This window comes from Papilio polytes, unplaced genomic scaffold (assembly GCF_000836215.1).
Source record: "Papilio polytes unplaced genomic scaffold, Ppol_1.0 DF824102.1, whole genome shotgun sequence".
Lineage (NCBI taxonomy): Eukaryota > Metazoa > Arthropoda > Insecta > Lepidoptera > Papilionidae > Papilio > Papilio polytes.
In genome coordinates, this window is record NW_013525102.1 from 3,805,619 (window position 1) to 3,821,950 (window position 16,332).

The following is a 16,332-nucleotide window of genomic DNA, read 5'->3' on the forward strand; positions in this document are numbered from 1 at the left end:
TACTTAAGAGTAGCTCTTACTATCTGAGAGTATTTATTTGTATCAAGTATAAATATTGCGTCAAAAACTAAGTAACTACGTCTTCTTAACTTTACATGAACAGATTGTTTATTTAATATAAACTCACTAATGTATACCATTCAAGGCATAACAGCACTCGTCACTTTCTAGATATTTATAATATCTAAACAAATACAATAAATACGTCCTTTTACAAAATAACTAATACAAAACTGTCTTCGCATACTTCATAGCTATGTCCGTAACAATGAATACACTCGAGTGCATTTTTATCACAAAGTAACTGGCTGTTGCAGCGAAGCTTTACCTACATGTCTCTTTTCATGTCAGGGACATACACATGTTAGTTGACAGAGTATCTTTTACTGTTCACTTGGTATTCCATAATTTCCATTCCCAAGTATAACTTCTTTTCTAAAAACAATTCACACAAAAAACAATAAATACAATAATAGAGAGATGTTATCATTGATTACTGTTTATGGTCACAGAAGTATTATAATTGAATCGAAATAAATGTGAGGTTAAATTTCAACGTGACTCGTACAACTCTGGTATCAGAAAATCTTATATGCATAAAGAGAAAAGAGCTTCTATGATACGGGAAAAAGAATTTCTCATTGCTCGTTTATTATCGCCTGATAGATCGTACTTTTCTCCCTTAATGGAAAAGTTCTTGGAAAGTACTTTCTTCCGTCTCCGGGCAATAGTTAGTACGATATAACTTTGTGAAAATAGCATTAAAAGCAGTTCTACAAACTAATATTTAAAAAACATAATATTAAACATCTTTACATAAACTTTCCGCAATCAAAATGTATGTTTTAGACTTGATTACATAAGATTACTAAATCAATATTAAATTTTGTACGCAACAATAAAAACGTTCATCCATAAACAAATGCTCTTGGAATTTATCAGTACTAATTCGACATTTTACAAAAACGAGTCTAGCCATACACCATGTCTATTCTACACCAGTTTGACACAAAGAATAGTCGCCTTTTCTTAAACATAACAATGTAGATTGATGATATGATGATGATGATGATGATGATCTGATGACGATGATGAGTTGAAAAGCATTTAACTTTTTTTTGTTACAAAAACGTTAACAATAATTTAATTTGTATCACAAACCAAGGAAGGACAGAAAACTGTAAATTATAATAAGCATTTTCTTTTAGGTCAAACATATAAACAAATGCCACTGTAGGAGATTTCAAGTTTTTAATAGTGTTGAAAAGTTTTGCTTTGAGCGTTGAATATGCGGGCGTAATCTCTTTGCATCGAGAAAGTAGTTGCCACGAACTCAATTACACTTGGCAAAACCGTTTTATAAAAAAATATATTTTCATGTCGTAAAACGTTAGGCTGCTTGCTATTCTAAGTACATACGCAAAAAAAGTATTAAGGCCTAGTCACCCCAACATGAGGTAGGCTGCCCCTCGGTGGGGAAGTATACTAGATGACGTCGACATTAGTGCTAAAATAAATAAATTTGTAGTAGAGTTAGGAATACTATCTCTCTATCTTTTATACGTCTGAAATATAAAAGCCATTTATATTAAGATAAATTGTATATTCTGATTTAACCAATATGTATTCATAAAACTGTAACATGCTTGTATATGTAAAGTTATAACAAAGTAGAAAAATCTCGAATAAAATATGCAAGACAAAATTACTCTTGGGAACAAAGAATACTAAACAACAATGTTTCGCTATAAAGTTTTGAAACTTCATCAAAGAATAAGAATACTGAATAGTGTATTTTCATTTGAAAAGAAAGTCATCATGTATCTGCATTGATTCTAATACACATAACAGACTAAACCTAATCTATGTACATTTCTATACTGTTATAAAGAGGAGAATTTTTTATGTATTGGAATAACTCAAAAGGTACAGTGCCGATTTCAAAAAATACATTCTCAATGAGTAACGTAGGTTATGTTTATATTGTTTTTTTTTTAATTTCTCGGGGAAAAAGTCGCGAGTAACAGCTAGTCACATATATTTTTTGTGAATATTGAAGTAGTTCACACTCAGATCATTATTTAAAGTATTTGAAACATCTTTTATATGGTTTTATTTAAGAAATTTATTGTTGCTGTTATTAAATTTTATATGTATTTATTATAACGATGTAACAATATTATTGAAATGCATACGTTAGTGTAAAGTTTTGAGAAAAGTGCGGAAAGGAATTCAGTAGCAGGCGTTTATGCGCATTCGGTTTGTTATAAGTTTCAAGCGCAAGCGGCCGGCAGCTACAACAGCTACTCGACTGCTTGCCTACTTCACTTACCAGCAATTTAAACTTATAAAACTTGAATTATTTTTAATCACACTATTCCATACATAATACCGTGAAGAAATCGCATTTTTAAATCATGCTATTAATACAAAATATGAAATGATTACTACAATTTTTTTCTATGAAGGGTTTATAATAGAGTTTGCAAAAGTTATACAATATTAAATCATCTCTTAGATAAACAAAAGCTATGTAATGAAATACGCCAGAGCGAAGTACACAAAGGTAAAGTTTGTTAATGAGCAGACAGTACCTACCTATTGCTCCAGACAGTTGCGTGAAAAAGATCAAATAATTTTAGTTTCTAGTAATAAATCATGAATAGAGGGTTTTTTTGTGAAATCCATTACATTTAAAACAACAAAGATTTAGTTGTTCTAAAAACATTTTAAAAGATGTAGATTGTCTTCAACTCTTTTGTTTATTTTTATTTTTTCTTTATTTAATCAGCATATCGTTAAAAAAAGACCGACGGATATTAAACTAGTTTGAACTACCAAGCATCTTCCTTTACAATTGAATAAAAAAAATTGAATATGTTAATAACATTTTTATTCTGTAAAGAAATAAGATAAATCAAAATAAGCAATCCATCAAGATGAATTGTCGATAACTAAACTTCCGTAAGCACCGAAACAGTAAGGTAATCCTGTTATACTTTCGTACAAATCCGGAAAAACAGCAACAGTACCGTCACTATTGTTATGCGATAAAACCAACAGAAAAGCGGTTTACCGGACAAGGGAAATGAAGTTTTCAAATACTTTTTCAATTGTCTCACGGCTCTGAATTGGTCTCCAACTCCCCTAAACTTCTATTGATCTTTTCGCGAACAAAACGTTACTTTCTGTTTTCTACAAATGTGACTCGCTGATACAAGACCATCAACGGAGTTTTGTTCTCGTTTGTGTATATTTTATAATTTAATCCTACACAGTTGTGAAACTCCAAAATTTATCTTTTTAGCAAACCATAAATAAAATAATAATGTGAAATGTCTAATTTAATGCCATTAACAAGAAAAATCTCAGTACTCCATTTACCTCTTCGAAAATATATCAGCAAGTTAATTTAGAAACAAATGTGCTGAGTGAACCAACCCGACAAAGACAAACTGCGCCTAACCCTTTCAGCATCGTAATCTCTCAGGTCCAATTACATTACACATAAATATATGTCTTACATCAGGATTTATAAAATTATATCAACAATTATTTTTTATATTTTATGTTGCTATTTTTTTTTTACACATATATGAATTAGAATATTCCAGTCATGAAAATCGATAGTACTACCATCTACAATCTTAGTTCTGTCGTAGAGTTCAATTGTACACTACATTGATTTTTAATTTAACTCGAAGCGGAGTTTTAAAGAAACGAATCTGCCGCCGCGTCTGTAGTACAAATTGTGTTCACCGCCGACCCCCTATCGCGTAGACAATTTCAATTATCTTGAAGAAAAGTTGCAGTGAGTTGCAATTCTTTATTCTTTAATAATACCAGCTTTCGTATCCGCATTGAATAAAGCCATTTCTTTTAAATTATTTTTGAAGACTTCAAAAAAGAGGAGGTTCTGAAATCCTTTTATTTTTTCTCAGTACATCTCGAACTACGAGAACGCTTGTACATAACATATTAAAAACAACATAAACAAGAATGGTTTTATACAAGAATTACAACTCTAGAGTTTCCCTGAATAATTTAATTAAATGTTATACAAATTGTTTAATTAGCAAATACACATCTGTAATCACTTAATTTAAAAAATAAAATGTATATGTGTTATGTTAGCAAATAATAAAGAATATTCTTCGATAACCTACCTAATAATTAATTTTTGGCCAGTTTTACAAAAATAGGAAGATTTTGTCGACCTTAATTTCCCACGTGACTATTCAGGGGCATATTTTTTAATTGTTCATGAGATCAGTATTATTGATTGCTTGTTTTTTCTTTCGTGATATTTGCTGTTGTTATATTTTCTACTTTAAAATTCCAATATTTCTTGATTTTTTACGGCAATAGACTGTTATCGTTTCATGCGTACTTGTGGTTACTAAAAATTATACAGTTCATTTAACACGTAAGCAAACATGAAGCAATGACGTGGTTTTCTCAACACATTTCCCTTTTCTACGCTGTGAGTTGGCAGTCGGGTAATACGTGAAACTCGTAAACAGACGCACGGAAATGAAAGCAAAGCACATACGGAAATGAAGGAAACCGCAGATACGTCCCGAGCCCGCACGCACTTTGTTGGTTATAGCGTCTTACAACTTTCTCGTGCCAACTATATTTAACTAAATAAATAACTAGACGAATTTCATTCAATTATGCATTATCAAAAATCAAAAAGACGGAGATTGCTAGATGGCTCAGTATTTCTTCATGCTAATAGATGACCCAGTTCCAATTATGTGAAAATTAGTTAATTATGTCTTGTTAGAAAGTTGTCTCTTGTCGAAAGAAATAACATCAAATATCAACACAGATTTTGAAAAAAATCGTGATAAAATCTCTTTATAACGATGATTTCTTACTCCTTAAGATATAAGACACGAACTCTTCGGGTGACTATAATTCTTCAGGGAGCATCAATTCAAGGGTTTCGAAACAAGGAAAACGTGCGAAGTACGCGTTCAAAATAAACCAAAATTGTACTGAAATAAACTTTACTTACAATAATTTATTTGTACAAATGTGTAAAATATGCCCAAATTTTATTATGGCGAGGACTTAGTCACATAAAGTACTAGAGGTAAGTTATAGTATTCAACAAATAGATTTGTTATTGTAATAAAATATTTACAATTTCAATAAAGTAATGGAGTAATATAGTTATAGCGGAACCAAAGTTGTAATTAACTGCTTATAACAAGTTCTCAAGTTCTAGTTTTTTTTTATTAATTATGTACGTAAGTACAAGAAGGTATAACCTCTTGTACTGCATTGAAAACGTTAATAAACCTAACCACCAAAATATAATTACAAATATTACAAATGCTTTCAGGCCTTGAAAAAACTTATTCTACAATTTTCAAACATTTCTTTTTTAACTCAACAACAATTTAATCAATTGATTTAATTCTATAACAAGATTTTTATAACGGATGTTTCCTAAAACCGCACATAAATTTAAAATTCGAAGCATTAAATATGAAATGAACATAACAATAGAAAGCAAACGTTTTAAACCTTGCATAAAACAACTTGATTACGATTCGCTCAAAATGTTAACAAAACATAATAATAAAACTACATCTAATTCAAACAACGAACTAAATAACCCTGTCAAATCTGGGGCTATAAACTCGTTTTACATCTAATAGTCGGTAGTAATTATTTGTCACACAAATATAGTTGGGCTTAGGTATATTTTATATTCTACAACTTGTACAAAGCATGTAATAACTAATTTAAACAATGAATAAACTATTTTTATTAATAAATCCAACTGAATGTATCCATTTTACTCTCTAGAAAATACGAATTGAGTGAGAATGTTATTAATTCGGCAGTGAATTCTAGTATATAAATACATACTGGTAAAAACATTTTTCCCTATTCGCCGTCGGGCAAAAACGTTAGACATTATTTACAATAAACACCATAATACAACTCGATTTAGTTAAGTTTATACAGTATTTCTTCAATTTACAATTCGATTCTCACACATGATTAAAAGAAAAGCATAAGTTTTAATAGAATTGAGAAGTCAAATTATTAATTGTGAATTGTTATAAAATTGATATTTGCGTGCTGTGTGTGACGTCATACCACTGCTTGCTAAATCTGCACCAATAATTGAAATAATATAACGTCTACATATCAAGATAAACTAATACAATTGTTAGCCAATGGTAAAAAGCCTTCGTTGTTATTTGTGCCATTGAAGGTTGAAAGTTTTATAAATGTAATCAATAAAATAAAGTCCTATATGCCGATTAAGGGGGGGGGAACAGCTGGCATTTTTTTATAAAAAAAAATAGTATATTTTTGTTAATTTATTAACATTTCCTTTAGCAATTCCGACTAAGCTCTAGGCTTGTGCCTCTAGAATATGGTTTACATTAATATTCGAATGGCGGGATTCGAACCCTCGACCACAAGGTCAGCAGTCCGTATCCCAAATGATTTGGATATTAACGCTTACCACTAGGCTATTGGATGACCATTAAGCTATTGGCGCTAACCATTCCACTATTGGCGCTTACCATTAGGCTATTTTCGCTTGCTTAGTCTGTTTTAAAAGTATCAGTACAGGATCTGGTGATGCGGCATCGTCTCGCGTACTCCGGCGCGAGCTGGTGGAGCCAGTGCGGCTGCACCACGGACACGGTGAGCAGGTAGGCGCGGCGCGTGTGCAGCAGCTCGCTGTACAGCAGCGCGGCGGGCGCGGGCCGCAGCGCGTGCAGCACGCTGCCCGGGTGCAGCGCCGCGCACGCCCCCCCGCACGTCACGTACTTCGCCCCGCCCACACCGCCCACCCCGCCCACCGCCCCGCCGCGCAACCACGCGCAGTTCGTAAACAAACCGCTCAACAAACATTTTAATAACTGAAATAGAATAAAAAATCTAAACTGGTCTATACTAATATAATACGAGTAAACACACTTTCTTATGTCGGATCTCAGCTATTATGGAATAATTATTTTTTAGATAAAATACTCTAACGGCACGCTATAGGTTTTATATATTCACGCTATTTAATTTAGGGTAGTTATGTATTTTGGAATAAATTTCATGAGTAAAATTTGGAATCTTGGGGATGACGCTGTATGGGAACAGATAGTAATTAATAATTGAGTGCCAATAACCTAATGGTTAGTAGTACGGATTAACGATCACGTGGTCAAGGGTTCGAATCCCGCCGATTCGACTATTGTCTTAAACCATATTCTAGCACAAGCGCAGAGCTTAGTGGAAATGGTAAAAGAAATATTAGTAAATTTACAAAAATTCTCTTAAAGATTTAAAAAAAAACAACACTTGCTTAGTGACTACTTAACTACTTTAGAGACGTCATGTTGACGTACTGGTCGTTCGTACCGTTCCTATTCACGCATAGTGCAAGCATACATAACATAAAATTAATCTCCTTTATATTTAAATCCTCACACCTTTTTGTTTTATTATGGGTATGGGTAATAACAATTATCATAGTAATGTTTTGTTACCTGGTCTAATGCAGTTCCACAACTTGTCACCGTCATGTTAAGTCTATGACATATAGCCAGCAGTTGTTGCCTCACGTCATACGCATACGCCAAATTCTTGTGATTTAAGTAATTCTCTTTACACCATTGCTGTGAAAACGTTTGGAAAAATAAGTACTGTTATATTATTTAACATTTAAATATACATTAAGTAGTTATGTTTGTTAATTAGTAATAACTGACATAAATTTTAACATACCTTTTTAAGAGGCGCTTTGCAAAATGCTTTAAAAACATTTAAAAGTGTAATATGATCTCCTAGTGTTGATACAAATTTTTGTTTTACTTTGAGTGCTTCTTCCCTTTTGTGCATTGGCATATGAAATACGTTCTCACTTGATAAAACTGCCACTAAACTTAATGCCTATAACAAATTAAATAAAAATTAATATGACAACAGATATGTAGTCAAATCTTACCAACAAATATCAATGTTGCCACATAAAAAAAGAAAACCATTTACTCTGGCAACACCTTAAAATAAATGATGTGTACCTAGTAAATTTAAGGTCATTATAAGATTGTTTTAATTTAACCAAATCTCTATTAATCAATAATAGTTAAAAAGTTTTGAGCAAATAAAAAAACGCTCACCTCATCTAAGCAGTCATATTCAGGAGCACTCAATAAAACCTTAGAATATTTTGGATCGATCGGGAAAGCTGTCATTTTTTTGCCGAGAACTGTCAACTTTGGACTTGTTTCATTGTCAATAGCACCTGAAAGATAAAATTGAACATAACCCACACAAGTAATAACAACAATAAAGCTGAAGCATAATTAGTTATTGTTAATCTTACCTAACTCCTTGAGTAATAACAAAGACGCTTTAACAGATTCTTCGGGCGGTGGATCAATTAATGGAAATGTAAGAGGATCAAAACCTGAAGCTATTAGCAATAATATAGTCGAAGCGAGGGGGCATCTGTAACAAATTACATCGTTTATTACACAATTTACTCAGATTTTTACCATTATTTCACTTACAAAAATCAAGACTTTTTATAATTCTGGATAAGCGGGAGCAGGATATCCTACAATATTAAGGGCCTGTCCCACCACATTATTAATTGTGTGATAACAATGCAACGTGTAAAATGGGTGATGAAAAAACGAATTTTATTACCTTATCTGACAGGGATGTCATTTTTAAGCTATCTGAGGCTCTATCAACCAGTGGTGGGACAGGCCCTAAGTGTTACACATTTGAACAGTTTCTTTCTACCACCCATACCAAAACTAGTTGATATTCAGACCTGACTATCTCTGGAGTGTTGTGAGGTTTCCTGGCGGCGAAGTCTGCGTCAGTGTAGAGGCGGTAGGCGGCGCCGCGCGCGGTGCGTCCCGCGCGCCCCGCCCGCTGCCACGCCGCCGCCTGCGAGCACGGCAACACGCGCAGCCGCTCCGCGCCCGTGCTCGTGCACCAAGTTCTGACACCAACACACCAATAATTCGTACCATTCAAAATTTAACAATCTATGCATACATATATATCTTCACTAACATTATAAAGAGGAAAGATGTGTATTTTCGTATTTATTGAGATTTATTTTTAAATTCTTTTACCATTAGAAAGGAAATTTATCTGTGAGTAACATAGGCTACATTTTATTATTACTAATATAAACTATTAATAAACAACACATTTTTTTACCTTTCTTTCACAAATCCAGTGTCAATGATACATTTGATTTGTGGTATAGTAACAGATGCCTCAGCAATATTAGTTGCCAACACAATTTTCCTCATTCCGGGTGGAGTTTTCTTCCACACTTGTAATTGCTTAGCAGCAGGAAGTCCGGCGTACAAGGGGCACACCCTTATCAGAGGTCCTGGTGATTCCTGGAATAGAAATTTGTTTATCAAGACTATATTACTACAATTGTGTCAATTTTAACAAACACATAGTGGGTGGAGTGAAATATATTCCAAGAGTTTTCATTCCTAATTTATGGTATATCAACTCTTAGGCTAAAAGAAAAATAAACAGTATAAACCAATTCATAAAAAGCTTACCTTAGCAATTTGTTTAATATTGCTCATCAGAGTTTCAATCTCTTCCTGGCCAGTTAAGAATACAAGAAAATCATGGCTAGAAATTATAAATCACATTAATGCCTATCATTAATTATTGTTAATTAATTTGCATTAAGATAACTATGATAATTACTTGGCTGGTGAAGTTGCATGGAGTTGGAATATTGTACACAATGCTGCATACTGATAATCGTCTTGTTTCATTTTGGTATGATATATTGTTACAGGGTGCGTTCTGCCTTCCAAATATATTACTGGACATTCATCATAATATTTCCTAAATGAATCCACATCCATTGTTGCTGACATTATTATCACCTACAATAATATAATTTTACGTAAAAGAAACCAATCACAATGTCACTTGTACACACATTTTCCAAGCAAATACCTTTAAAGGTAGAAGTTTCTTTTCATTTCTTTCTTTTTGAGCTAATTTAACAATTCCAAATAGGACATCAGTATTTACAGTACGCTCATGTGCCTCATCCAATATTATAAATGAGTACCTTTTCAATAATGGGTCAGCAACTGCCTCCCTTAGCAACATGCCATCAGTTAAATACTTTACTTTGGTCCTTACACTGGTGACATCTTCAAACCTAACACAATACCTGAAAATTTTTTGCAGATTATAACATGGAATTCAAGTTAAAAGTTAAGATTAATGAATCCTAAGACCCTGTACAAAATAGTTGAGTATTCAAATTAAAGTAATTATAAATTACCCAACAATAGATCCTATTTCAGTATTCATTTCTGCTGCGACACGCATAGCCAAGGTAATAGCTGCAACTCTCCTGGGCTGTGTTACTGCAATAGAACCTAACCCTTCAAGACGTTGTTCATGTATGAGTTGTGGTACTTGTGTAGTTTTACCACTGCCTGTTTCTCCAATAAGTATCATTGTGTCATTCTTCTTTACTTCTTCTAATAATCTGTTTTAATTCATATTAATGTTTAGAGGAAAGCATTACATCGACTCTTAAAGCAAGGTTAAGATACTTTTATTTAGAAAAATAAGAATTTACCTATTTCTTACAGCATACACAGGTAACAACTTTCGTGTTTCCTTTAAGTCTTCAACAAATGCCTCCTTTATATCGTGTTGATCCGTAACTTGTTGGTTGGCAACGCGGTTTCCATTTAGTTTTGATGAGTTTCCTACGCATAACTTAATACGTTTAACTTTAATTCCATTTGATTTTTTTTTATTATTTTCTTTGCCAAGAACTGCGTATTTTGAATCCATTTTAAATCGTATAAATAAATTTATTGACTTTACATCATAATAGAATTGTATTGTAGGATTTACAACTACTTATTTATATTTTAAGGTTATGTTTACTGCTTGACAAAACTGCTTTAATACACTACGATGAGTATTGTTAAATTACAAATTACGAATATTTAGCACAAACATAATCAAAACTAGCAGTATGTAAACGACGTTTTGATGTTTATCATCCTTTTTCTTATGTTATTGCTTTAATTCAAAAACACACAAGTAAAGCCCCCTGTAAGGCCAAAATGTATGTGCCAAAAAATGTCAATGTCAAGCAAATAAAGCAATGCTTTGGTCAGTCACAGACTATTTAACCGGTGCTACTTCACACTTCGTGAAGAAAATTGTATACGCTTGTAAAATCCTTTTAAAATATGTTCTATCTTTCATTCTCATTGTGAAGGCATTTACCGGCAGTAAAAACAAACGGATAGGAAAAAAAAGCCTTTTTAATTTTTGTCGTTTCTATTCATTAAATCACATTTTAAAACAACATTCGACATCTTTCTGTCAGTCATTTTTGTTTTTGTTGGTTTTCGTGAAAAATTCTGAAAACCTGAAAGCTTATCAGAAATCAGTGTCACTGTGACAGCTGACAGTGTCGTTGTCGTATTGTTTTGGTTTTGATTTCTAATTCTAATATTATTTAATCAATATTGTATATATGAAATAGCATTTGAATAAAATTAAAAATTATTTAAACTATATATTAGTAAAATGCTACACATAAAATCTGTCTGCCGCTGTATACAACACAATGTTTATAAATCTCGTTATTATACCACAAGAAAGAATCCTTTTGTTAAGACATGGAACACACTGTCTAATGATATGTTAATTAAAAAACGTGCCGTTTATCCTGAACACGCTGATGTCGTTATAATAGGTGGAGGTTTTATTGGATCTTCGGTTGGATATTGGTTAAAGACTAGAGCTGGATCAGGACTCTCGGTTGTTATTTTAGAGAAAGATTTATCTGTAAGTATTAACAGTATATCTTAATTTTGTATAATAATTTATTTATAACAACTGTAAAATTTATTTCAGTACGCACAAGTTCAAAATAATGTATCTCTGGGAACCTTAACCCAACATTTTTCTTTACCAGAAAACATCCAATTAGCTCAGTATTCTGCAGAGTTCTTCAGAAATATTAAACTTAATTTAAATAGCGAGACAGACATTAAATACAGACCAAATGGAAATTTAATACTGGCAAGTGAAAAGTATGCTCAGAGATTGGAACAAAATGTGGCAATTCAAAAAGAGTTTGGTGTTAAAAATGAATTACTCACAGCTGCTGATGTTAAAGAGAAATATCCATGGATAAATACAACTGACATTGAACTAGGTAGTATTATTTTGCTTTATTATTGGTAGCATGAGTTTTGCTTATAAAGCTTATTCATTATTAAATCACCATAACTCATGGGACATTAGATTCTACGCTGAAATGTATTGGTCAGCAAAATCAAATAATATTGTACCATGATTCAGATATTTTGCCAAATATAAACTTTTATTTTACCAAAACAATAATATGAAAAAATTAAACTTCCTGTTACATATTATTTCATTTATTTTATTTACTACATTTTCAGGTTGCGTAAGTACAGAATGTGAAGGGACTTTTAATCCGGAGGCATTTTTAAAAGGACTTGTTTTAAAAAATAGTGATCTTGGTGTCAAATATGTTGATGCTGAAGTAATTGGATTTGATATGGAACAACAGCGTGATGTTTTAATGGAAGGAGTGACCCCAGGAGGTTTTAGGAAAATCAGTAAAGTTACATATAGGACAAAGGACAATGAAGAATATGAAATAAAGTTTGCCATTTGCATCTTAGCAGCTGGCGGTTGTTCGGGTGAAGTAGCTAAGTCTGCTCAAATAGGTGTTGGAGATGGATTGCTAAAGATACCTTTACCTATTCAACATCGGTAAATACAGAGTTATTTATGATTATGATTTTTTTTACAAGCTTAACATGCACTAACATGTACTCTGTTTAAAGTGAATACAACATTTATAACATTCAAGATGAAAATAGCAAGGTTAGTATTAATACACCAGTTATAATGGATACAAGCGGCCTTTGGTTACAACAGAATGCACTTGACAACAACTTTTTATGTGGATATACACCTTTATCAACAAATAGTGTCAAAGAATTGCTGGCTGAAAATTTTTATGAAGAGATGATTAAACCTTCTTTATTCAATAGGTATCCAAAATTTCAAGAACACCAGGTGAGCTAGCAATTGTTTTTAACTAAACCATGTTACTTATATTTAGCTCAATTACAAACCTGTACCTGATTTTAAATTTCAGATTAAAGTATTACGGACAGAATTTCAAGATTGCAATACTTATGATGAAACTGGTATTCTTGGTTCACATCCTTACCACATCAACTTGGTCATAGCAGCTGGTTTTGGCAAATTGGGTAAATTGCTTTTTTAGAATAAATCATTTTATTTATTTAAAGTGGTTAAAACTTCTAACTTGGAAATAAAGTATACTTTGACAATCCAAAAAAAATGATTTATTAGATTCATATTACTAAAGTTTGTTTTAATCTATTTATTATTCCAAATATACTATATTAATAACTAATGTTTATGTGATACATTTTTTTATTTCCACTGTTTTAGGTTGTCAGCATGCTCCAGGAATAGGAAGGGCAATTGCAGAATCAATCATTGATGGTCATTATTCTAGTATCGACCTAACAAGATTTGGGTTTGATAGACTATTGATAGATGAGCCTTTAGTTGAATTTAATGTTTATTAGTTGTGCTATGTAATGTTTTATTAAATATGTGTAAGTAATGTAATAAGTTAAAATAAAATACAACATGGATTTAAATAACATTTTAGGTCTATTACTCATGAAACTTGCTCACTATTTAAAAATGAAATAAATTCAGAAATGAAAAAAAAAAACATTTTCTTATAGAAATCCCTACATTTTAATTAAATCCACTATAATTCTTACTACTTCTAATTACAACTTTATAAATAAATAGATTTTTACTTAAATTGAGGTGTTGCAGTAAACATTGCACCACCTTGTTTAGATGCAGCCCTTGATGGAGCAAATCCTAAGAGCTTTTGAATATTTTGCCTGAAACAAAAATTACATTTGCAAGTCATGAATGAGTTTAAACATGTTCCAATTTAAAAATTCACAATTACCTTATGCTCATAGTACAGAGTATATACAAAAAGATGAATGAGCAATCTGTATAGTTGTCTCCAGGAAGGTTTCTATGACTCAGTCCTTGTATCCAGGTAATAGGATGAAATGGCAACTTGGCCACGACTCTGCCATCAAAACTGAAATAGTATAAATTATAAAAAGCGGCAGAATCATTATTTTGTTATTATCATAGAATGAACAAGCTTTACCAAGTTAACTGAAACACACTCTACCTATAGACTTAGTTATGGCCAATTCTCTGTTCCTCTGAGTTGAAATCAAAAACTTTATGAATTCTGAAAGTGTAATTACCTACCTAACAAAACTTTTAAAATAAAAAATTAGCAATTTCAATTATCGGGTGTAGTACATGAAGACATGTTTCAAAGTTTTATTTATTAATTATTACATAACTAGCTGTTCCCTTGCGACTTTATCTGCACAGAATTATGAAAATTTCAATTTATTGTTTACATGTGTCAAATTATCAATTGCAAATGTCAGAATGACATGACATGATGACAAACCATGACAACCTTGCTTCCTTGATGTTGGCAGCAACTTATGGTCTCTTTCCAACATTAGGGTTTTTATTCAAAATACTTACCCCTAAGTGTAATGGCGTGAAAATATATAGCCTAAAGCATAACGGAAGTGTAGGGATTTTTATTAAAGGAAGAGTTATCTAATAATGTGTTGTAATTTCTGACATCTAAGGCAACAAAGAAGTGTGTGTTTACGCTTTATTATAATAGTATAGATTGAAGATTAATGAAAATGTGAAATCAGATAATTCTTGATAAACATTGTTAGGTAAGCTATAAAAATATTGACATACTTACATGCTATTAAACATACTCAAGAGTGCTGTGAAAGCAAAACCAATTGCAAACATTGATTTCATCTTAACAAGTGACAGATCTCTGTTATTATTCTTCAACCTTTCTTCTTCTCTTCCAATTTTCTTTTTGTGTTGCTTATCCAGAGAATCCCCATGGGCTTCTTTACGTTTCTCCACTAAAATATATGACAATGAAATAAATAATACTTAATATGTAGGTGATGTATAATGACAAACATATTAAATTTTCAGGATAAAAAAGATCATATTTTCCCACCCACTATGTTTGATTCTAAATAAAATATTAAATGAACACTGACCTTAACATTAACTAAATTATATAAATAAAGTTTACAAAAGAATTATGAATGGAAATTAACTAATTGCTAAATCAACCATTGATCCAGGGGGATGAAAAAAAGATCAAATAAAGGGTCAGTGTTTCAACTATTCATTTTATTTATTCAACTAGTGGAATTCAACATAAATTAATAAATTAACTTGGTAAATCAAACAAATAAGTTTTTTTGTTTATACCAAAACCGTCAATGAATCCTAAATTACAATGGATTGTTCAATTATTCATTTAAAAATTTAAATGATGTTTAACAGACAAATTCTAAATGCAATCTGGACACAATAATCAAATATTTATATTAACAATAGTATCACCAACTTGTTTAATGCAAATTTAATTAAAGCACACACAAGCACTTACGTTTTTTACTTTGGCGTTCGACTTCTACCTTAAGTTTTTGATATTTTTCTGTTCTGTACACCAAAACCCAAGTCAAACCTTAAAAAAAGGGTTATTTGTATTTTACCGACTAAAGTCTAAAATTATTATTTATGTGTAAATACGTAATAAAATCGGTACCTTCTCCTAAAAAAGCTGTGCATATTGAAATAAAAACAATCAATAAAGAATCGCCCCACATTTTATCACTTAATACAGATTGCACCTTTCAATACACAATATAATTTTCAATGAGATGTATTAAACACTTTGGAAATCGAGATCTAAGATATTAATTAATAAAAGATGCAATGAATTCATTAATTGTTTTCAATTAATTATTTTTTATATGGATTCTTGATTATAGAAAAACGTAAATTTTTGGATAGGAGAGGCACAACGACAATGACAAGTTGGCAAGTGACACTTGACAACTTGACATTGCCAACCTGTCATTGAATGTATAAATCCAGAGTTCATTAAAGTCTACTATAGGACATATTATGATTACAATTATTGTTGAAAACATTATTTTTAACATTAAGAAAATTATTTTATGAGTCGTTTAATGTTTTTACTTTTTACTAGCACAGAAATAAAAAAAAAGATTTCCCCCAACCCTCTTTCTGGTGTTACCAGTCTCATAAACATAATTCCATTCACCATTCAATTCT

At 31.6% G+C, this 16,332-nt stretch overlaps 3 protein-coding genes across 3 annotated transcripts; 1 reads left to right on the forward strand and 2 right to left on the reverse strand.

The window, feature by feature from the left end:
* Positions 1-4,998: 4,998 nt before the first annotated feature.
* Positions 4,999-11,210, reverse strand: LOC106099857 (putative ATP-dependent RNA helicase DHX33). Its single transcript, XM_013278536.1, has 12 exons — positions 10,628-11,210; positions 10,325-10,534; positions 9,988-10,210; positions 9,730-9,914; positions 9,576-9,651; positions 9,214-9,401; positions 8,816-8,989; positions 8,360-8,484; positions 8,154-8,278; positions 7,759-7,923; positions 7,521-7,649; positions 4,999-6,899 (listed from the first exon to the last, which is right to left on the reverse strand). The coding sequence occupies exons 1-12, from the start codon at positions 10,846-10,848 to the stop codon at positions 6,579-6,581; spliced, it is 2,142 nt and encodes a 713-aa protein (XP_013133990.1). The 5' UTR covers positions 10,849-11,210; the 3' UTR covers positions 4,999-6,578.
* Positions 11,211-11,477: 267 nt separating this feature from the next.
* On the forward strand, positions 11,478-13,939 carry LOC106099846 (FAD-dependent oxidoreductase domain-containing protein 1). The gene is made up of 6 exons (XM_013278524.1): positions 11,478-11,859; positions 11,929-12,232; positions 12,483-12,819; positions 12,894-13,128; positions 13,211-13,325; positions 13,534-13,939. The coding sequence occupies exons 1-6, from the start codon at positions 11,599-11,601 to the stop codon at positions 13,671-13,673; spliced, it is 1,392 nt and encodes a 463-aa protein (XP_013133978.1). The 5' UTR covers positions 11,478-11,598; the 3' UTR covers positions 13,674-13,939.
* Positions 13,828-16,065, reverse strand: LOC106099847 (transmembrane and coiled-coil domain-containing protein 1). Its single transcript, XM_013278525.1, has 5 exons — positions 15,800-16,065; positions 15,641-15,718; positions 14,924-15,098; positions 14,078-14,218; positions 13,828-14,006 (listed from the first exon to the last, which is right to left on the reverse strand). The coding sequence occupies exons 1-5, from the start codon at positions 15,858-15,860 to the stop codon at positions 13,913-13,915; spliced, it is 549 nt and encodes a 182-aa protein (XP_013133979.1). The 5' UTR covers positions 15,861-16,065; the 3' UTR covers positions 13,828-13,912.
* Positions 16,066-16,332: the final 267 nt, after the last annotated feature.

Excerpts from the sequence above, each read along its gene's own strand:
- LOC106099847 (XM_013278525.1), bottom strand. The coding sequence starts at position 15,860 with ATGTGGGGCGATTCTTTATTGATTGTTTTTATTTCAATATGCACAGCT. Across the intron at positions 15,099-15,640 it reads CGAACGCCAAAGTAAAAAAC|TGGAGAAACGTAAAGAAGCC; the intron begins GTAAGTGCTTGT and ends CATATATTTTAG. Across the intron at positions 14,219-14,923 it reads TTGAGTATGTTTAATAGCAT|TTTTGATGGCAGAGTCGTGG; the intron begins GTAAGTATGTCA and ends ATACTATTTCAG.
- LOC106099857 (XM_013278536.1), bottom strand. The coding sequence starts at position 10,848 with ATGGATTCAAAATACGCAGTTCTTGGCAAAGAAAATAATAAAAAAAAA. Across the intron at positions 8,990-9,213 it reads ACTGGATTTGTGAAAGAAAG|AACTTGGTGCACGAGCACGG; the intron begins GTAAAAAAATGT and ends TGTTGGTGTCAG. Across the intron at positions 6,900-7,520 it reads GTGGAACTGCATTAGACCAG|TTATTAAAATGTTTGTTGAG; the intron begins GTAACAAAACAT and ends ATTCTATTTCAG.
- LOC106099846 (XM_013278524.1), top strand. The coding sequence starts at position 11,599 with ATGCTACACATAAAATCTGTCTGCCGCTGTATACAACACAATGTTTAT. Across the intron at positions 11,860-11,928 it reads TTTTAGAGAAAGATTTATCT|TACGCACAAGTTCAAAATAA; the intron begins GTAAGTATTAAC and ends AATTTATTTCAG. Across the intron at positions 13,326-13,533 it reads AGCTGGTTTTGGCAAATTGG|GTTGTCAGCATGCTCCAGGA; the intron begins GTAAATTGCTTT and ends CCACTGTTTTAG.